At 34.0% G+C, this 21,347-nt stretch overlaps 1 protein-coding gene across 5 annotated transcripts in view; it reads left to right on the top strand.

Moving 5' to 3' along the window:
* LOC131503612 (sodium channel protein type 3 subunit alpha) overlaps window positions 1-21,347 on the top strand; it is a 114,877-nt gene that overhangs the window by 86,255 nt on the left and 7,275 nt on the right. For all 5 annotated transcript variants that reach the window (XM_058715089.1, XM_058715085.1, XM_058715086.1 and 2 more), the window contains 7 exons: window positions 7,238-7,358; window positions 8,728-8,882; window positions 9,631-9,804; window positions 16,035-16,157; window positions 18,637-18,909; window positions 20,320-20,373; window positions 21,187-21,324. In XM_058715089.1, coding sequence (XP_058571072.1) covers window positions 7,238-7,358; window positions 8,728-8,882; window positions 9,631-9,804; window positions 16,035-16,157; window positions 18,637-18,909; window positions 20,320-20,373; window positions 21,187-21,324 — 1,038 coding nt within the window. The remainder of the gene's footprint in view (window positions 1-7,237; window positions 7,359-8,727; window positions 8,883-9,630; window positions 9,805-16,034; window positions 16,158-18,636; window positions 18,910-20,319; window positions 20,374-21,186; window positions 21,325-21,347) is intronic.

Genomic DNA, 21,347 nt, shown 5'->3' on the forward strand with positions numbered 1-21,347 from the left:
AAGTACAATTGGGAGAAATAATCCCTAAAATACTTGTTAGAGATAAAGATATGAATTGCTGTTATTATATTTGTAACATATATATTTATACATCTATATCTAAATCCATTATATCTATATATATTGGTCACTAACATAAATGAGATGGTATGGAAACAAATATAAAGCTTTGCATGAAAAAATGTAAGAGAATTAAAGGTATAGATTTCAAAACAGTGATCTTTTTATATTGGAAAAACTTGGAATCATACAAATCTTGTGACAAGATCGTAATGTAGAATTTTGTTTTTATATTTTTAAAGTTCACGTAACCATGATTTCTTGGAATATTTATATAACCAAGTTTTTACAATTTTGTTTATAAAAGGTTTTATTGTCTTCCTAGGTGAGGATATAGAATAAATGCTCTTAAGAATCATATTTGAAGTTGAATTCCAAAGCACAATCTAGCAATATCATACTCTGACCTTCACTGCTTACCATTCTTACTTCTCACAGGGGTAAAACCAAGCTGGAGCCATCAAGAGTGCAGCTCTGGTGTTTTTTAACCAGCCAGAGGCTCGTGCCATCACTTTTACCCGGGTTACCCAAGCAAGTTGTACATGTACAATCACTTTCTAAGTAAATTTTGACTGGCCTGCATGCTACTCAGCTCTGTTCCTTCCCCTGCCATGGCAAGGAAGTGCCAGATGTGCCCAGCTGCTCTCTGCTGAATCGTGTGACACATCACAGCATGGTCAGGAGACACGGGCAGTCCCACATCATATTTGATTCTGCTAATGAGTTTTCCAGTATAGCCTTTTAAACTTTTAAAAGCAATGATTGCATGCTCTATAGGATTTATATCTATTTTAAAATATGATAGGAATGTTTAAAGTTCAATGTAGTCAAGAATTTAAGAGAGCATGCATTTTTTTTATTTCTCTGCTTTTATTTCATTAAAATAAGACCACAACTCTTTGTTGTTGTTGATTCAGCCCTTATAAGTAAATTGTATGCTAAAATGAGTCTCACAGGATTTTTTGATAGTGCCATTTTCAGATCATTATATTCAGATTCATGAATACAATTTTCAACCCTTATAATTCATTTGCTCCAGATGGAAATGTTTGCTTTTATGTTGTTTTTAAGGCTCTGTGAAAAACAAAAGCAAGGTGATCATAAGTTTTTGGATATGAAGGGCCATAGTCTGTATGTATTTGGGCACCACATATCTTGGATTTTTATGTAGTTTAGGAAAGTTGTTGAGTCATATGTCTGCAAAACTGTAAGTGTTCATTGGAAAATAAATAAAGAAGGAAGCATCGTGATATGGGATAGGAAAAGTTCACTGTATTTTTATCATTAAATAATTGGTCCAGTGTATCCATTTAAAAAAAATTCCTTTATCTACATTAATTTTCCCTAAATGTCCTTTCTACCCAAAACTGAGCAGGTAAAAAAGAGACATAGAAAACGTCCTATTTTTTAGTATTAAATATAGTTTTATGAGGAGTAAAGGGCATCTCCCAAGACTGCCATAGGTTTGTACATAACTAAGTCTTTATTTTCTTCACTCAACTTTCTCTTGTTGATATCAGTGCTTGCTGGACTCTCAGCCAGAGGGGGGTTCTGGGAGGGAAATTACAAAGCAGAAGTAGAAAGTTCTTGAGTATTGGCAGTTTCAATACTTTTGGTGAAAAAAAAAATCTAACTAGAGTTTGGAGTTGTCTCTAGGTTTAATTTATACCTGCTCTCTTCTTCCTTAGGGATAACTGAGAATTAGTTGGAGAATGAAATCAATTCAGAAATAAAATTATTAATGAAAAGTAGGGAAAAAATACAGGTCCCTGCTGATTTATACAATTTTTGTTTAACAATGACTATTAACTTTCAATGACCAACATTAGCCAGTGGAAAAAAAATCTGATTTATTTTTTCTTCACAAGCAGGACAGAATTAAATGGTACTAGAGAATTATCTTTTACATCATGTTTATAACATTATTCCCTCCATTTCAAAGTCTTCATGGAAACTGTAAATAGATACTTGATGAAGACCTCAAGCACGTGCTCTTCTGGAAAAGGCACTGTGCTCTGTTTTCAGAATCTGGAGAGCAATGAAAGTACCTCTGGGCTTTCTCTGTCTTGCTCTCAGTGTCTTCCAAACACTCTCTTTGTGAAACTGAATGTGAGGCAACTCTTCCAGAGGCACAGATGGGTACGTCAATAGCCATTTTAAACCCATCGTGACCTTTAGAGAACTGTTTTGGTGTGGTAGCGTACTTCTGTTGAAATAAAACCCAATTAAGGCTAGTTTAGATGGAAATTTTTTGTATATCTTCTCAAGATAAGCCAGTTTTTTTTTTTATTTTGGTTTCTTGATGCCCTTTTACCTTACTTTTCAACTACCACATAATTATTTTCACTTTCAAATATCATGTTCTTATTAATGCTGTTTTGAAATTAAAGAAGCACCAGGGCTGTTGCACTTTTAAAATGTGTTGAGGCAAAGCCACAATACACGTGGTTTATATTTTTAGCCATTCAATAAGTGGCCTAGAAAAGAGAACTATTGGTTTTAATCTTGTTCTCCCTGCCTTGGACAAGCAGCCCAATGGCCTCCTGGTGTGTCTACCTATTCTTCAAGTGAAAGATCGTAAGTCAAGATATGGATATGCATATCCAAAAGATCAGACTAAGGCCCTGATAGTATGTGTGATCAAAAAATTTTCCTCTTCTACTTGTAAGACAAAACTCAGAAGTTATGAGAGAAATGGCTAGATTTTAAAGGCAATCTGTAATGGCTGAATCTTTTATTTTTGCCTCTTGAACCATATAGCAGTTTGTGAGAGTCAAGCATTTGATAGCTGACTGAAAATAAATGAAATGTAAGCGCATTTCAGTGGAAGTAGGCCAGTTGCTAACATTCTCTTCTATCATCTCTGAAAGTTAAATTTCATGTTTTAATTGGATAAAAATCAAGAGCAATATTCATCACAAAGGAGAATTTCTATATGAGTTCATGTTATTAGAGGGAAAAATGGTCTCATGGCCTTTATGGGTGCTGATTCTGTCATTTCTTATGAATGGTATTTGTAGTCAACCTTCTTGAAAACTACATATTCAGGTACCATGTCTTTGAGAACATGGTTCTTGGATCAGCGTGCAGCTTCCACAGTATTGCGCCAGGCTTCTGCTACAGCCAGGCATGTTTTCTGTGGCTGAATTAGGCCTGGAGAATGTTGCATCTTAAAACCTGCTTTCCAGTGTGCATTTGTAGAGCATAAGCCATCATCCCTCTGTAGATTCAGTAGTTTCTACAAGGGATGGAAGAATCGAACTTTTAAGTGCCATAAAATATTGGAGGGGTAAGGAGAAAATAGTACAAGAACACAAGTTTGAACTTGTACTATATGGTTTATATGGAAGTTTTCTACAGTTATGCCTATATACCTAATTATATTTTTCTAACTACTTCTAAAAAGTATTAATTTTATTATTTAGTATAGTATTGAGTTCCTTAATATGGAAAATTTCATTTCAGGTTTCTTGGCTTTTTTTTTTAATACCACTGTAGTATCACAGCTATGGCAATATAAAGAAAGTAAGTTATTCTTTGTGTTTATCATCAGTCACTTGCTTTTAAATCAGTTACATGCTTTTAAATAAATTTGGAAGTCATTTTGGTAGGGCTATGATAAAATGTATCACAAACTATGCTCTATCAGAGTATGAGTGCCAAATATTGAAATAACTAGAAAATGTTTAGATTACATAGATGGCATTATATCAACATACAGGATTTTAAATTTCTAGGATTTAAGTTTCTAGGATACAAATTAATTCTTTAAAAAGACAGCAGTAAAATCCTTTATGTATACAGTGACTAAAGCATATCAGGCAGTATATCATAATTAGTAAATTGTAACTTAATAAGAACACATTCTAAGCTTTACTTTATAAGTAAATTCACAACTTTTGAAATTTTATATGGTTGACACAAGATTTTTGTAACTTCATAGAAGAAAATGTATGTATTTCCCTATGACAAAAAAAATGTGGCCTATGAAGATTACAACAGAACAAGCCTGATACTCCAAGTTAAGAAGAATTAACTTATGTCAACTTCCACAGGGAAAGGAGTTTCCCACAAAACACTTCTTAGTGAAATGAACACTAGCCTACCAACTAACTTTTCAGCTTTGGTGCATGAGGGTCTACAAGACTCTGAATATTCCTTAAGAAACTTTCTAAGGTATAAGTTAAAATCAGAAAATCAGAAAAACTTAAAATCAGAAAAACTCCTGAGTAACTGTGAAGCAATTCTCTATGTAAAATGGGTTCTGCTTGTTTGAAAAGAGTAGAATACATGTGGAGTTTTGGAAGGGTGGTTTGTCTGTTTTTAAAACCCATGTTTTAAAATAATAATGCCAGGTAGATAGAGACAAACTAACTCACTACTGACCCTCTATTTTACAATCTTTACAATGTACAATGCGTAACTTCCATAACTATTTAGAAAATTGAAAGTATTTATATCCAAACATGTTAACCACATTCACAAAAACATTTATAACCTAAAGACAGTACTAATAACAAAAGAATATCCAATGGTCAATACTTGGCAATGGTAGATTCAGTTGTCATTCAGATTAGCAGCTACTATTACTTGTGTCATTCAGGTTTAAGTCAGTATAGTGTTTGTATTTAAATATAAGACCATCTGTAGACTATGAGGCAGACAATTATAATGTGAAAAATTGAACATCTCACGATTATATTAACAGTGGTAAAATGAGAAGAGTATGTTTTCTAGAGTTGTCAAATGGGAAAGTATACATGTATTTGTATATCTATACACATATGCTGATTACTTTCTTCCTTCATTGAATGTCTGCCAATATTTTAGAAAAACATTTCTTTATTGAATGTCTGCCAATATTTTAGAAAAACATTTGGAAATCTCATGGGTTTTTATAGCTAAAATATTATTAATTTTAAATAATTCCTATTCATTAAAAAGGTATTTTCTAATACAATTAAATAGACTTCTATCAAGGCCATTATTGAATTATATATCAAAATGGAGAGATGAAATTACCTAAACACTATAATTCTCTCTATAAAAGTAATACAAAATGCATTCAATCATTTATTGGCACTCTCTAAATTTGATATAAATATTTAGTGTTTATTCTGTGCTTGGGTCTTTTGGTATATATATGTGTGTGTGTGTGTGTGTGTGTGTTTGGTATATACGTTTATGTATGCATACATAAATATATAATTTGTACCTATGTAAAATTTTATGTACATACATAATTTATATATATTCATGAGAATATCTGATCAAAGCAATCATGTATAATGGCCTAACATTCTATAAAATTTAGCATAAAGAAATTATGCAAGAAAGAAAGCCTTCATGGAAGAGGTGATCCATGACTAGGCTCAGAAGAAACTGGTGAATTTGGTTTGGCCAATAGGAAGAAGAAATACGGAATGTTTTATAACTAACCTCAAAATAATTTGGTTTCTTACTGGTTTTATTTATACACTGGATATTATCACTGCCACTCATCAAATATCATAGTGTTCAACCCATAAGTCACCAGTAAAATTGGAAGGGAAGAGTTAGTCACTGAATTCAAACAATTATCCAGTATTTTCTTTGTTATATCAGAAGCTGTTGCAATTCTATCCAGTAGTAGCTTTTCTGGGATTTTCTTAAAAGAATAAAGATATTCTGGTTATAAGAAGCAGAAAAGTCTTGCAGGAAGAAAATATGTCTCAGTCTTTCAGCTCTCCAAAAAGTAGAGAAATTTAGTGATAAAAATTCTTGTACTATAATGATCCTAAGAACCATCAGCTGAATATGATGGCCTAGTTTCTCTCTTTAGCATATGCAAGACAAGGAGGTATTTTATTATAGAATTGTATTTTGATTTAAAGTATTTTTCATAATATATATTCATAATATATTTAATTTTCATAATATATTTAGTTGGGCATGATTAACCTCACCTTCAAAGTAACATCGCAGAAAGTATCATCTGGATAGTACTTTTCAACTAGTTCACAATATAAAATATTAAACTACATTTGCATTATGATTCCAGTGAATCAAGAATCTTAAGCCAAATTTCCTCCAATATGACCAATGTTTAGGGAGTCATTTGGGGATTTTTTTGGTAACACATTAACTCTTTCAGAAGGCTAGGGCACAGCGACCCCTACCACTTAGCTACTAAAGTTAATGGGGGCTTTGGAAACATTACCATGTCCGTGTGCTGTTTCATTCATCCTAAAATCTTCACATTGGCCAGGCTGTGTTGTATGTCATGTCTTTGCATCAGTTTTCATAAAACGCTGCAAATCCATAATGTCTTCCCAAGTGATCTCAAAGTACTTATATGTTTATTCTTGTAACATTAAAGTGGCTCTTCCCAGCCATGTGGCATGTCACAATGATTTATTTACAGGAAAAATTCACAACTTGGTAACATGTTGAATTCAGAATGTGCTCCTAATAAAAGTCTATGCAGATTCTGCCCAATGCCATTTATGAAGAAATTTCCATTTGATTTAGGATTCTTTGGCAAGTATTGAAGTCATTTAAGCAGTTCAAAAAGAGACAGATAGACACAGAGAGATCCATCATCTTTCTGCTAGTAAAATAAGAAGATTATGTAAGCCAGAGGAAAAATATAGCCCAAAGTTAAAATATAATGACTGTGACTAATGTCAATGTGCTGCTCTTCCTTTCTAAAATTATAGAAACATGGACAGTAGTTTGAGACAACTGGTAATGTTCTTTGCTCTGAAAAATTCCATCATAAGAGGTGGAAATTATAATTTAATTTGATGCATTTTAACTAATATAATCAGTAGTGGATGTCAGCATACCAAAATTTCATCAAACTATTTTTGATTTGGTCTGAGTATTAATTCATTAAGCTATTTTCATATGGCACTCATATACAAATGGAGATCATAAAACAATCAGTATGACCCATCATTTCCAAATCACCCACACTGAATGCTGTCTTACTTTCTTCTGTCTGAATCAGGTCAGCAGTTCCATTGTTTTAAATAGTAGGTCTTTAATTATGTTAAATTATTAGTACCTAATGTCAGTAACGTTAATAGAGTCAGATGTAATCACCATCATTTTTTCACACCATGACAAAGAGTTTCCAAATTAGCTGAATAAAAGGGGAGAAAAATCACAATTTGCAATGGGGTTTTGTTTCCAGAAATTAAATGCAACCAGCTCATCTGAAGGAAGCACAGTGGATGTTGCTCCCCCACGGGAAGGTGAACAAGCTGAAATGGAGCCTGAGGAAGACCTTAAACCAGAAGCTTGTTTTACTGAAGGTAAATAATTTCTAATATGATTCAAATGCAATGCCCCTTCTTTTCTTACAGTGGCTGAAAATACTTCACTTGAGGGAACTATTTTAAAGAAATGGTAAATACACTTTATCTTTGCTTTTTTCTTTTCTTCTGAAAAGTTAATTTATCTATATTTCCAGATTACAGTGGAATAGCAGTGATTTGACATGTCTTTTGTTTTTCGTTTCATCCTCCAGAATGTGGAGAGGCTAACCCTATGAGATAAGTAGCGTTCTGGAATGTCATCTCATTGATACTGACTGCAGTCCCTTCAGACCTCATTGACAATGTTGTGATTTGATTTATAGATGCTACAATAATTATACCCCATCCTTCACAGTTTCAAATGTGGTTAATTTGTGCTGTGACCAGAGCTGTTAGGGGATGCGGATGTTTTGTAGAGTTTTGACAGGGAAAACAGTAGTTGTTCTCACAGAGACCAGTATAGTGTCTTGCACACAGATCAATACAGATTTGCTGATTCACTGTGACTGGATTTAATCCAATGAGTAGTAGCTCAGAGAGAGCAGAAGAATGGATGAGAATTAGAAATAACATGAAAACTAGAAGGGGGAGGACAAAGGAACAGAGATACTAACTGACAAGATGAGTCATAGTGTAACTAAGAAAAGCACTGAGGCTGAAAATAAATTAGCTTGGGAAAAATGACAGTGGCTGATACCTAAGACAACAGGGGGCTTTTCTATACATGAAAAGAAGGAAGTAAAAAATTCAGGATCACATCAAGGAATTAATAAACAATTTGAAAGTACAGTTTTCCCCCAAACCTATTTCCATCAATGGCCTTGAGGCAAAGAGAGATTCTAACTAGTATTAAAACATTTATACTCATGCAACTCTTGATAAAGTAATCCCTTGAATTTTAGGTGGCTGGCTGAATATATAAGTCTGAGAATGATTCATTTTATAGGAAAGATGCTAAAGATAACTAGGGAATGAAGTAGCCAGTTCCCCTGTAAATGATGATCTGAGACTGGCATGGGGAGAAAGCAACAAAGTTTAATTTTTTCCTATTTAAGATTAAAATATATTTTCTAGGAATGATGGAGGTGGGTGGGAAAGTGAAGAATGTGGGTAAGGGGATGGGCAAAATAGATGGGCAAAATGGGATTAACAGGTATGAACTTCCAGATATAAAATAAGTAAATCATGGAGATGAAAAGTATAGCACTGAGAACACAGTCAGTAATATTGTAATAACTATGTATGTGACAGACTGTGACTACACTTGTTGTGCTGAACACTCAATAATGTATGGGATTGTTGAATTAATATCTTGTACAAAATATATATACATTTCTAATTTATTGTATTTAATGTTATCTTTTAGGATGTATTAAAAAATTTCCATTCTGTCAAGTAAGTATAGAAGAGGGCAAAGGAAAGGTCTGGTGGAATCTTCGGAAAACCTGCTATAGCATTGTTGAACACAACTGGTTTGAGACTTTCATTGTCTTCATGATTCTTCTCAGCAGTGGTGCTTTGGTAAGTAAAATGCAAAGTGGTAAGAATCAGGTTCTAGTGAAATAGCTAATGCTCTGAAAATACCACAAACATACATTGAGTTTAAGAGGCAAAAAAGGAGGTATATCTATGCCTTGCAGAGCTTGGCATCCAGAGTTTAACTATGCAAAACTCAGCACAGAATAAATCAGAACTATGAACTGCCAGATGGAATTTCTCATCTGGTGTTTATCTAATAGATGTTTTCCTCACTGAGACAACCACTTACAGAGACATTCTGTAACTACGTTAACTTCTATGTCAAATACCATCCAGTTCTCCCTAATAATTATATTAACATTTATGGACTAAAAGTGTATTGTGTTTTCTTTATGTATAATCAGTTTATTCTTTCAAAATAAGACAGATCATTCAGGGAATCAATGAAAGTAATGTTGGAATAGGCCAAGTCGATCCCTCATTAACAGAACTTCTAGTTATTTCCTGAGTTCATATTACTTCTCTAAAAGCATGTCTTTATGGCAGTAATTGAGACAGAGATTTGAAGGTGAGAGACAGGAAAGAAAGAACATTTAAATCAGTAAAGATATTGACATTTCCTTGCCAACATTTTCTGTTAGTTTTACTCTTCAGAATTTGTCTGTTTGTCAGATATTAACCCATATTTATCAAATTACTGCTTTGTGTCCAATATTATACTAAGCAATTTTATCAAGTATTTGAGGGAAGCAAGTAATTCAAGTAAAATAAAAGTATTTTTGACTCACAGGCTTTTGAAGATATATACATCGAACAGCGAAAGACTATCAAAACCATGCTAGAATACGCTGACAAGGTCTTCACTTATATATTCATTCTGGAAATGCTCCTCAAATGGGTAGCTTATGGATTTCAAACATATTTCACCAATGCCTGGTGTTGGCTAGATTTCTTGATTGTTGACGTAAGTATCCTGAGTGATTTTTATGAAATTATTTTTAAAAAGGCAAGTTTGACATTTCACATATTTCTATATTAAAACCTTGACTTTTGAGAACCTACTCTCCCTAATGCTGACACAACTATGCAATTAAAAAAAACCCTACAATAAATGTAAAAGAAAGTGTGTGTTCTGTGCCATAAGCAGACAGCTCTTTTTCTGAAACTTAAGGACCTTAAGGTAAGGAATAGCTAAAAATCTATCAGTTGACAGATCTAAGCACTTAAATTATTAACAGTTTAAGAAAAATCTCCAGGAGGTAAAATTAAGATAGATTTGGGGCCAGGGGTTGTGAGATTGCATTTTAATTCCTTTCTAGACTACCTGTTACTAAATAATGCTAAAATAACCCATTGATTGTATTCATTCAGCCACATATCCACAGAGACAATAAAATACATTTCCATTCTTAAATCAGTAAGTAGATATCCCAGTAGCTCTTCAGACATATACCATGCAGAGAGTTAGGTATAGGAGCCCTGCTCTGAATCTGACTACCCTGGGGTCAGTAGTCATAAAAACATCACCAGTTATAGGATCTGTATGACTTGCACCCTATTCTCATTCCAAGTGATGAAGAAACACTGGAGCATAATGACAGTCATCTGGTTCTTTGTAGTCTTTGATATTCCACTGCACAAAGCTTCACAGCCTCCCCCAAAAAACAAGGTACTTCAAGCACCATCTCTAGCTGTTCCCTAGCAATCAGAAAGCACTTTTTAGCCCTAACACTTGCCAATATGAATGAATAATTGCTGTATGTGTGCATTCATTTTATCATTTTGACAAGTGTGGGCCTATCTAAATTCTACTCCCCTTTTTCCCACGCATGCATAACTTATAATACTATAACCAATGTAAGTTTAACCCTTTGAGTTGATAAGAAATCTGCTACCAGATCACTTCAATGGACCAGAAATGATTTCTAATTCCCATGGCTGGCCTTTAATGGACAAAAGAAATGAGTCTCAATGTTACCCTGAAAAGCTATCCATAAGGGAAGTTTAATATTCTTATGATCTGCGGTGGAATGGGCCTCAAAGAATATCTAGACATTAGGAAACTGAAGCCTCAGTTTAAATAATTTTCCTAAGATAATACAACTACTTAGTAACAAAGCTGAGATTAGTGTCCAAATTTCCTGATTTTCAATTCAGTTCTCCTTTACCCCATGAGTTTCCTATCTGTTATAAATGTAATACTGTATTTTCAGACTGTGGCTTTGGGATTTAGCACTTATTATCATCTCCAGCTTCTTCCTGAAGAACACTTAAATACATTTAAGAATCCTCTCTGGTTCAGAAAGATCTTGTCATGCATGAAGGTCATTTACAAATGTGATAGAACTTATCCAGAGAATTCTGAAATTTACTGAAATATTTACATTTACTAAAAATTTTACATTTACTAAAATACTACATTGTACTTCAAGTATTTCCATATATTTGCCCCATATAGGACATATAAATAAGACGCTAAAATCTCTCAATAGCAGGGGTTTTGTATCATGTTTGTATCCTTAGAGACACCTAATATAGATACATAAGTATCTATTGAGTAATGTCTAAATGAATAAATTTAATTTCAAAAAATGTTGCCAAAAAAAATTACTTCCCTTTTAGTGAGTCTCAATTAGTAGACTGGAACTGGGTTATTAAAGCCTTCTACTTTGGGACAAAGTATGTTACCTTAAATGGGTCTAGGGTCTATCCTTCACAAAGCTAGGGCTGAAATATGTGAATTAATATAACCTCAGTTAACAACTTGTTCTCAGACCACTGGGTCCACTAAGCTAAAGTAAACATAGAGATAAAACTGTTCTTGAAAGTACAAGTAAAACATACTTAAAAGGGCTTCACAGTCCATCAGGTAAATTGCTGTTAAAAAGATAAATAAATAAACAGCCACAGAAAGTAAAAAAAAAAAAAAAATCTGAGGTGTAAGTGAAGTACTTCAAACCAGAAGGAACATGTTTCAAACCTTGAAAAATGTATCTGTGTAAAAATATGATCTCTTCAATTCCCTACCTAAAAGTAAATGTAGACTGCAGTGGGCTACCTATCCAACCTCCTAACATTCATTCATTTATTTAATAAACGTGCCGAGCACCTAAAAAGGGCCACGTGCCATTTTAAACAAAGGAGGTGTGAACATGAACAGATCAAGCTCTGTTAGAGCTTACACCCTCTCGAAGGAAGGAACAAACAGTAAAGATATAAACAAATAAAATCTAAAAATAAGATCTTTTGGGGCTCCTGGGTGGCTCAGTCGGTTGAGTGTCTGACTTCAGCTCAAGTCATGATCTCATGGTTCGTGAGTTTGAGCCCTGCATCAGGCACTGTGCTGACAGCCCAGAGCTTGGAGTCTGCTTCAGATTCTGTGTCTCCATCTCTCTCTGCCCCTCTCCTGTTCATACTCTGTCTCTGTCTCTCTCTCTCAAAAATAAAATAAAACATTTAAAATATATGTAAATAAATAAAAATAAAAATAAGATCTTTTGTCGCATGTGGTATGATTGTTTTGCATATTTGGGCTTTTGTTTCTTGACTTTGTTTTTTTGTCATGTAGAAATGTTTCATATTGATTTGGTCAAACTTATCAGTCTCATGTTTTCCCCTTCTTGGTTTGTTCATGCTTCTGAAGACCCTGTCATGTCAAGATTATTAAAACACTTTTTCATGTTTTTTACCCAGTTTTATAGATTGAGTTTTGTTTGTTTCTTCATCCATTTAATTTTTATTTTGGTGTAAGGTGTGAGATTAGGATCCAACACTATTTTTTTCAAAATGATTTCTGCCTGCCTCTCTCTCTCTCTCTCTCTCTCTCTCTCTCTTTAACCTCTCCTTTGAAACGCTACCTTTAACTACATGATAAATCTCAGCATGTCTTAGGTCTAATTTGGATTTTATTTGTTTCATTCATTTCTTTGTCTATCAACATAACAACTTGAATTACTGCAGATTTATAGTTGGTTTTAACATCTAGTGGGGTCAGTGCTCTCTGTTCTTAAAACAATAATAAATTATACTTATACTTTCTCATGTTAATATTTTAAAGTTTATATAGTTCCAAAGGCTCCTATACAACTTTTTAAAAAATATATGAAAACATATATTAGCACCTAAAATAATTGCATTATTTCCTATAATAGTTTTTTACTTTATTCCTTTGTTTTGTTGAGGTCAACAATAATATATCAGCAAATAATGAATTCTACTACTTTTCTAATGCATATAGCTCTTATTTCTTTTTCCAGAAAGTGTTAAAAAAATGTTGGTAGTGGGCATATTCTTTTAGTCCACTTTAATGAGAATGCTTCTGGATTTTGCCATCAAAAATCATGCAAGTATTTGGAATGAAATGTATCATTGGAATGCATGGAGGTGATTGTGGTTTTTACTTCAACTTGCTCATACTGAACTTAATAAATCATCTTAAGCCATTTTAAAGAGAAATACATTCACATTACTTGGTTCATTAACCACTCACAGAACTCCCAGGATCTTCTTCAAAATCATCAAATCCCTCCTGCATTATTTCTCTTTCTCAGTCTCGTTGATACAGAAACATGGAAAGGTATGGAAGACAACTAAACCAACCTCCTGAAACTTCTAACACAAACAGTTTCATAAATTTGCTGTATTGTGAGGCACCTGGATTCATACAAATTTATACTAAAAATTCAGTTTTTGTCACAGGGCTTCTCTTACACTTTGTACACATTAGCAGGAGTGCCTTTTGTATTTATCACAAAAGAGATGAAACCAAAAATAATATACGTTGAAAGGCTGGGGACATATTTGCTGAGGTGGAAAACACACTGGCCTTGAAAACAGAAGACTTAAATTCCTGCCATGGCTTGCCCCTTGCTACCTTTTCTTGGGCTAGTCATTTGACCACTGTCAGGTAAATAAGTAAAAAAAGACCATTGTAAGTTGTAAAGCACACTATCAATATAGGATATTATCTTCAAATTTTAAGTGCATGGCAAATCTTTAAAATTATTTTTTTCAATATTGCCTTAAAGTATATGAAGTTTTTCACATTAGTTAACTCAATAAATTAGTTTTTATCCTACATAAAATGGGATGAGGCCCATTAAAGGAAGCTCAGTTACTTGTGCCCCACTTCTCTAAGAACTCAGAGTCAGGCACGGTGAGGTAGTTATATGCAAGTGGTCCCTCCCAGTCTTTGAACCCAGAATTTCCGATCCATCCAGTACTCTCTGATTTTGGCTATTGCCTTTCTTTTCTTCTCAAAGCATAAGCTTCCTTACTTGAGGTCTTGAGGAATTTCCAGCCACTTCCCTTTAAACTCCCAGTTCTCAAATAAAAAGACTTGGAGAGCATGAGGGAACTCTTCTGAAAGCAGCTCCAGAGGCCTGAAGAAACTGTGAATGCTTCCTGAGGCAAAGAAGCCCAGAATACAGAAGATTGCATGTTCTCTAATAACCTTTCCCATCTTTCCAGTCTTCTGTAGCAGCAAACACTAGACAGAAATGAATAGCTCAATAAATTATCTTGCCACTAGTCATTTATTTTTCTGTTAAATTCTGTGAGATGTATGCTAAATTAAACAACGAGGGAACAGTGGTTCCATCTGCATTTAAAGGCTCAGTTCTGTTTTTTGTGTCACGCTTTGTACCATGTGTTCTTGGGCAGATGACTGTTTCCATTCTACCTCATAAGACTGTTGGAGGATTCATTCAGATCCATTTTCAACAGCCTTTCTCACAAGAAATTAAGTTCACATGCCTTTAAAGCATCCAGTGGATGTAATGAATTAACTCCTCCCTCCCTACACATCAAGGAAAGCACTTGTACAGTCCTTGAGAATTGAGAAGATAGTCACTCAAACCATTTTCTGTATTTCGTGGCTCAGATGACAAACAAATATCTTCTTGGAGGTCTTAAAGCTCTTCCTGTTACAAAACGAGAAACCAATTTTTGATAAGGTATGCAAAAGGATAAGGTATGGTTTTGACGTCAGATCACTTGGGTTCAAGTCCCAATTCCACCTCTTATTACCACTTCATCTCTTTTCTTTTGGGGAGGTGGGGGGCTTAACCTCCTCACCAGTGAAAAGGCAATAGTGATAGTATCTACATTTTGAGATTTATGTGCATAAGGCACTTAGAACAGAACCTTGCAGTGCACCTGGGTGGCTCAGTTGGTTAAGCATCTGACTTCGGCTCAGATCACGATCTCATGGTTTGTGAGTTCAAGCCTTGCGTTGGGCTCTGTGCTGACCACTCAGAGCCTGGAGCCTGCTTTGGATTCTGTGTCTGCTTCTCTCTCTGCCCCTCCCCCCACTTGTACTCTGTCTCTGTCTCTCTCCGCCTCTCTCTCAAAAATAAATAAACATAAAAAAATTTAAAAAAGAACAGAACCTTACATATAGTAAATGTTCAATATATGCTACTATATTGAAAGAAAATCTAAGCAAATAAAGTATCTTCCTCTCAAAAAAGGGCATGTCTTCCTTAACCTTTCATACATTTAACTAAAATTTCGTTATATGTAAATATCAGAAGATGTATTTCACTACATTATAAGTCCAGAAGTTTGGGAAAATATTTCTTCATTATTATGAAACTACAACACAGTTTGATAAAAATTTTTTTCAGGTAAAACTATCCCATTATTTATTTATACAAAACATATTCAACCAGATAGCATTAGGCACCGTAAGAGAAGAATGTTTCATGCCAGTCCATAAAAAGTTTATGTGACCTGCCTGGAAGGGGAAAAGAAGATATCTAAGCAACTGACTCTATTAAATGGTAAATGCTTCCAGGACACATAACCAAGACACTATATAAATCCAGGAGAGAAATACAACTTCCAATCAATGATATTAAGCACAGATCCACAGAGAATCTGGCTTTTGAATCAAATCCTGAATCATCAGTTATACATACACAGGTTGAAAGGGGTTCCATGGGGTGAAATATCTAACTTGAAGGGTTTACAGATATTTATAAAAATGAGCAAAGACTCTGTTTCCATTGGTAAGAAAAGCAGTGACATCAGATGAGCCTGGCAATGTAAGATGATCCCACTATGTGGAAGGTGAAGGCTGCCAAGATACATCTGAATTTTATGTGGTTGGTACTAAAGAAGAGACACCATATCCTATGTCTTTAGTCAACAGTTTATTTCTTGGTGGACTGATTAATATCTTTTGTTTTGTAGGTTTCTTTGGTTAGCTTGGTAGCCAACGCTCTTGGCTACTCAGAACTTGGTGCCATTAAATCCCTACGGACACTAAGAGCTTTAAGACCTCTAAGAGCATTATCCCGGTTTGAAGGCATGAGGGTAAGAAGAAAAAAACTCTGATGATTCATGTCAGAATTAAATGTAGGTGATCATTTAGATACAGAGGGGTACCATACTCTTCTGATATTTAGTTCATAGAGTTACAGAATTTCAGAGCAGGAATCTTAGAGATCACTAAGGCCAACCTCATGAAACCGAGGTTTATACAAGCAGGTCCTCAGAAACTGTGGCAGAACAGGACTAGAATTCAAGTCTTCTGATAACAGTTCAAGGATGTTTCTACAACATCCAAAAAATGTGTGCTGCCATTTATTTCTTTTCATTGCTTATACATTTTTAAATGATTATTTACTATTGACATTCATCTTAGTAAGGGTGTTTCTTCCTCCCAATGGGCAGTTTGATTCCTCAGAAATCACTGGTAATGAATGAAAAGTAAATAGTTTTTGTGTGCTTCACTTCTTCAATTAACAGGAGTAACAAAAAAACACTTGTTGTACAAGAAAACAACACTAAATTGTAGCCTCTGATAAAATCTATACATTGTAAGCAACCAAAATAGGGGGTTAGAAAAATAAAGTTGGCATTTCAGGCAACCCCTGGGGTTTGTTTTTAAGATTGTTCTTTTAACAAAAAGTGAATGAGGTTCACTTTTTCCATAGCATGTGTATCGTTCTTGCCAGCTCTCTTCTTTAGTGTATATTTTATGCATCTACATGTAAAGTACACACTTATTTAGTTACACAATCTCTTGTCATGCCCCTCAAAATACTAATTAGCAAAGGCCAGCTTTGTTTAACCCAGCATGCAAATGCACATGGCTATTAAATTTCTCCCTGGCCATAGGGCTTTTATGTTAGAAGGTTTGTTTGGAGCAATAAAAACACTTCAGCCTTGACTTTGAGATTCACTCATCAGGGAGAATGAAACCACTCTCCAGACTTTCCAGAAGCACTGTAAGCAAAGAAATATTTGGTTTTACATTCTAATTTCATTTCGTTGCTACTTGATAAAAAAGTCACAGGGCAAGATAAAATTCATAAAAATTATACAATTTCAAGTTCTTTTCAAACCAATCTTTGCCATTATTGACTTAAGCCCTCATCTTGAATCCACAGCTGCATATTAACAATTCCTCTTTGAGGGGAGATAGCAATAAGAAACTTATAAATTTGCTCCAATTTGTAAAAATATTGTTTGGCATTTTAATTCAACCATATGGCGGAATTAATATTCCCACTATAAAATATGGTAAATGTATCATGTATTTATTTGATAAGAAAATTTGTGCAGGTCATTTTACACAAATTTTAGTAACAAAGAAATGTGGCAAGTATAATATATATGACTTAACTTCTAAAAGAAATAAAACAAGTAGCATATGAAATTTTTACAACTTTGAATTTCAGGTTTTGATGTTAATTAAAAAATTTCTGGTGTTGATTTCTAACATAACATTTACAGTATTTAAAAATTTTTTAACGTTTATTTTCGAGAGAGAGAGAAAGTGGGGAAGGGGCAGAATGAGAGGGAGACCCAGAATCCGAAGCAGGTTCCAGGCTCTGAGCTGTCAGCATGGAGTCTGATGTGGGGCTTGAACCCATGAACAGTGAGATCATGCCCTCAGCCAAAGTCAGACACAACCGAACGAGCCACCCAGGTGCCCCACTTTTACAGTATTTTAAAATAAAACAATAGTTTTATTTAATATACATGCCTAACAAAATAGTCCAATATGAATCAGATTAAATTAGACAAGAAAAGATACTGTCAACCTCCCTAGAGATTTCAAAATACAACTTAAGCTCTTTTGAATTTAACAAGAGGAAAGTTAACTTGATTTCTCCTTCATGAACAGGTCAGTGTAGGTTGATGAAGCAACATGTACCCCAAAGTGAATATTTGAGAGATTTAGAATAATAATGAGGACATATTCAGTACTTTTATGTCCAGAGATAAATTCCATCTCATTTAATACACTTTTTTAAATTGGGATTTACCAGTAGAGAAAAAAAAAGAACCTTGTAAATTCCTAACTCTATTCTTCATGGTCATAAAAAGTTGACTTGATCTGTGGATGCAGATTTAAGGCATTATTAATACTTCATTTGTAAAGGATTTGTTTAACCTTGTTTTCAAATCATCAGTCATTCATTAAGACTTTTGAAAATTAAAATGTTTTGCTGAATGACGATTACTTCTTCTGTTGGTATTTAATGCACTTTTTTTTCTTTTCTCCCTAGCATACAAACATTTTCTGACTCCATCTTACTATATCAGGTTTTTATTTCTTTTCACACTTTGGCATATTTTGGTTTCCTTAAATCCTTTAGCTCTTTAGCTGTGTCACTGTTTGTTTTCCCTTATCAAACATGTCCTAGAAAACATCCAAGAAACAACTTACTCACCTAGATTTTTAACTCTTTTCACGCCCATTTTAATATTAAATAAGTAAATGAAAGGAATGGTTTCCATTGTAACGATTTGTCGGCTGTCTTACCCTCGTTTCCTCTTCTAGGTTGTTGTGAATGCTCTTGTTGGAGCAATTCCCTCTATCATGAATGTGCTCTTGGTTTGTCTCATCTTCTGGCTGATCTTTAGCATTATGGGTGTGAATTTGTTTGCTGGCAAGTTCTACCACTGTGTTAACACGACAACGGGTAACATGTTTGAAGTTAGTGAAGTCAACAATCTGAGCGACTGTCAGGCTCTTGGCAAGCAAGCTCGATGGAAAAACGTCAAAGTAAACTTCGATAACGTTGGCGCTGGCTATCTTGCGTTGCTTCAAGTGGTAAGTCGCCACTGTATGAGTTCTGAAGACATTTTCAAAATGTTTCACAAAAGATCATTTCTCTGATGGTCTTTGATTGAATAATTAATATCTGACAGTATAAAAGTAGTTGATGATAACATCTATATTATCAACTGAACTTGATTTTAAGATGTTTTGCAGTTAACTTATTATGTATTTACAGCAGTGTTCAGCTTTTAGTATGTTTTAACATGGCCTTGTATTTGATTCCTAGGTTTTTTTCTTTTTTTTCTTTTTAATTTTTTTAATGTTTATTTTTTGAGAGAGAGAGGGGAAAGGGGCAGTGAGAGGGAGACAGAGGAACTGAAGCAGGCTCCGTGCTGTGAGCGTAGAGCCTGATGTGGGGCTCGAACTCATGAACCATGAGATCATGACTTGAACCAAAATCAAGAGTTGGTCACTTAACCGACTGAGCCACCCAGGCGCCCTGCTAGGTTTTCTCTTATTATATATTGAGGACTATTGCACTATACTGTTTTTAGTTTTCTTTAGCAGTCATTGCCAAAGGAGCAATTTTATATGTTAAAATAACAATGTATAGTTTATTGATGAATTAAATATATTTTAGTGCTAAATTAAATTATTAGCCAGGAAATTTATTGTACCAACATCTAAGGAGGATGGTTCTAGTATTTGTGGGAATACAAATCTTATGGGTAGATTTCAAAATGTATAATGTTTAATAATTTTGACTCAGTTGACCACATATTAACTAATCAGTTATTTGCTAATGAAAACCATTGAGTTGTGTTTAAACTCCCCACAGGTTTGAATCACAGAGCTTATGTTTTTGTATAAAAAGGACTTGAGACTAAGATGGCAATTTTATGAATCAAGCCTCCAGATAAATTTTAGTGTAGAAAAAAAAATACAGTACCTTCCAAGAGAAACAAAGAAAATGAGTTCCAGACTCTAAATAAAATCATATTCTATTTCAATTTAATTTCTTCATTCAATTCATTTCAATCTATTTTTTTTAATTTTTTAAATTTTTATTTATTTTTGAGACAGAGAGAGAGAGAGAGAGAGAGAGAGAGGGAGAGAGAGAGAGAGACAGAGAGAGGAGGCGGGGGAGGGGTAGGGAGAAAGGGAGACACAGAATCCAAAGCAGGCTCCAGGCTCTGAGCTGTCAGCACAGAGGCTAATGCAGCTCTTGAACCCATGAGCTGTGAGATCATGACCTGAGCTGAAGTTAGACACTTAACCTACTGAGCCACCCAGTTGCCCCTTTAAAAAAATTTTTTTTTCACATTTCAACCTCTTTGTAGAAAATTTTACAATATTATACAAAAAGTTACTCATAGTAACACTATCAGATTTTCATATAGTGAAACGCCATATTCTTAGATTAGGTATTTAATGCAGAATTCAATCATGTATTGTTCACAGGCCACATTTAAAGGCTGGATGGATATTATGTACGCAGCCGTTGACTCACGAGATGTAAGTATCACTCATACTATTTATAGATACTAGATTCTTCTATAGTGAACATTTGCAATAATTTAAGTGAATGACCCAGAATTTTATACTAGATGCAATAAGAACATTTATAATTTCATACAGAAATGATCCTTGTAAGCTAAAGTACTTAAATGAAGATGATATTTTCGTTAATATATGTCTGATAAATATATCTAATATACATGGATCAGAAGACATCAGACTGGTCCATAAATAAGGCTCAAGATTAGAAATGTTGCTCATGGGAAAGTAACTTGTCTCTCCCTCTTCCTGGAGAGTATGATTAAGCAGAGTTTGTAAAGCAGCTTCCAAAAACATCACGAAAAAAAGCAAGGAAATTTCAGGGAAACTCAATTTTGAAAATAGGAATTAAAAAATTCCTCAGAACGCATCTGTTTATGCTGCATTTTCCTCTTAGAAGTTGATGTTCTATTATTAAAGCCATATCTTAAAGAACCAACATCTCCAAACCCAAATTTAAAGTACTGCAAAAAAAAAAAATTATATGACTAATAATAGGTTCAAATGTTTCTTGTTTTATCAGTTATTTATTCTAAAAATGTGTATAGGTAAGCCACAATGGAAAGAGAGATTCAGGAACAATCATAAAAATTACAAACTTTCATTATCCTAGATCATACTAGTTTAAAAAAAGAACCTTTTTTTGCAGAAGAGTATCTCGTGCAAGGCAAAAATAGCTTTATATTAAGTAACAACACTCACCAAACTGTTAATAATTTAAAGTATTTATTACATTTTTAAATATTATTTAATATTTTCAATACTATTTAGGTAAAACTTCAGCCTGTATATGAAGAAAATCTATATATGTATTTATACTTCGTCATCTTTATCATCTTTGGGTCATTCTTCACTCTGAATCTATTCATTGGTGTAATCATAGATAACTTCAACCAACAGAAAAAGAAGATAAGTATTCCTCAGCTCTCAAC

The sequence above is a fragment of the Neofelis nebulosa genome, chromosome 2 (genome assembly GCF_028018385.1).
Source record: "Neofelis nebulosa isolate mNeoNeb1 chromosome 2, mNeoNeb1.pri, whole genome shotgun sequence".
NCBI classification, from domain to species: domain Eukaryota; kingdom Metazoa; phylum Chordata; class Mammalia; order Carnivora; family Felidae; genus Neofelis; species Neofelis nebulosa.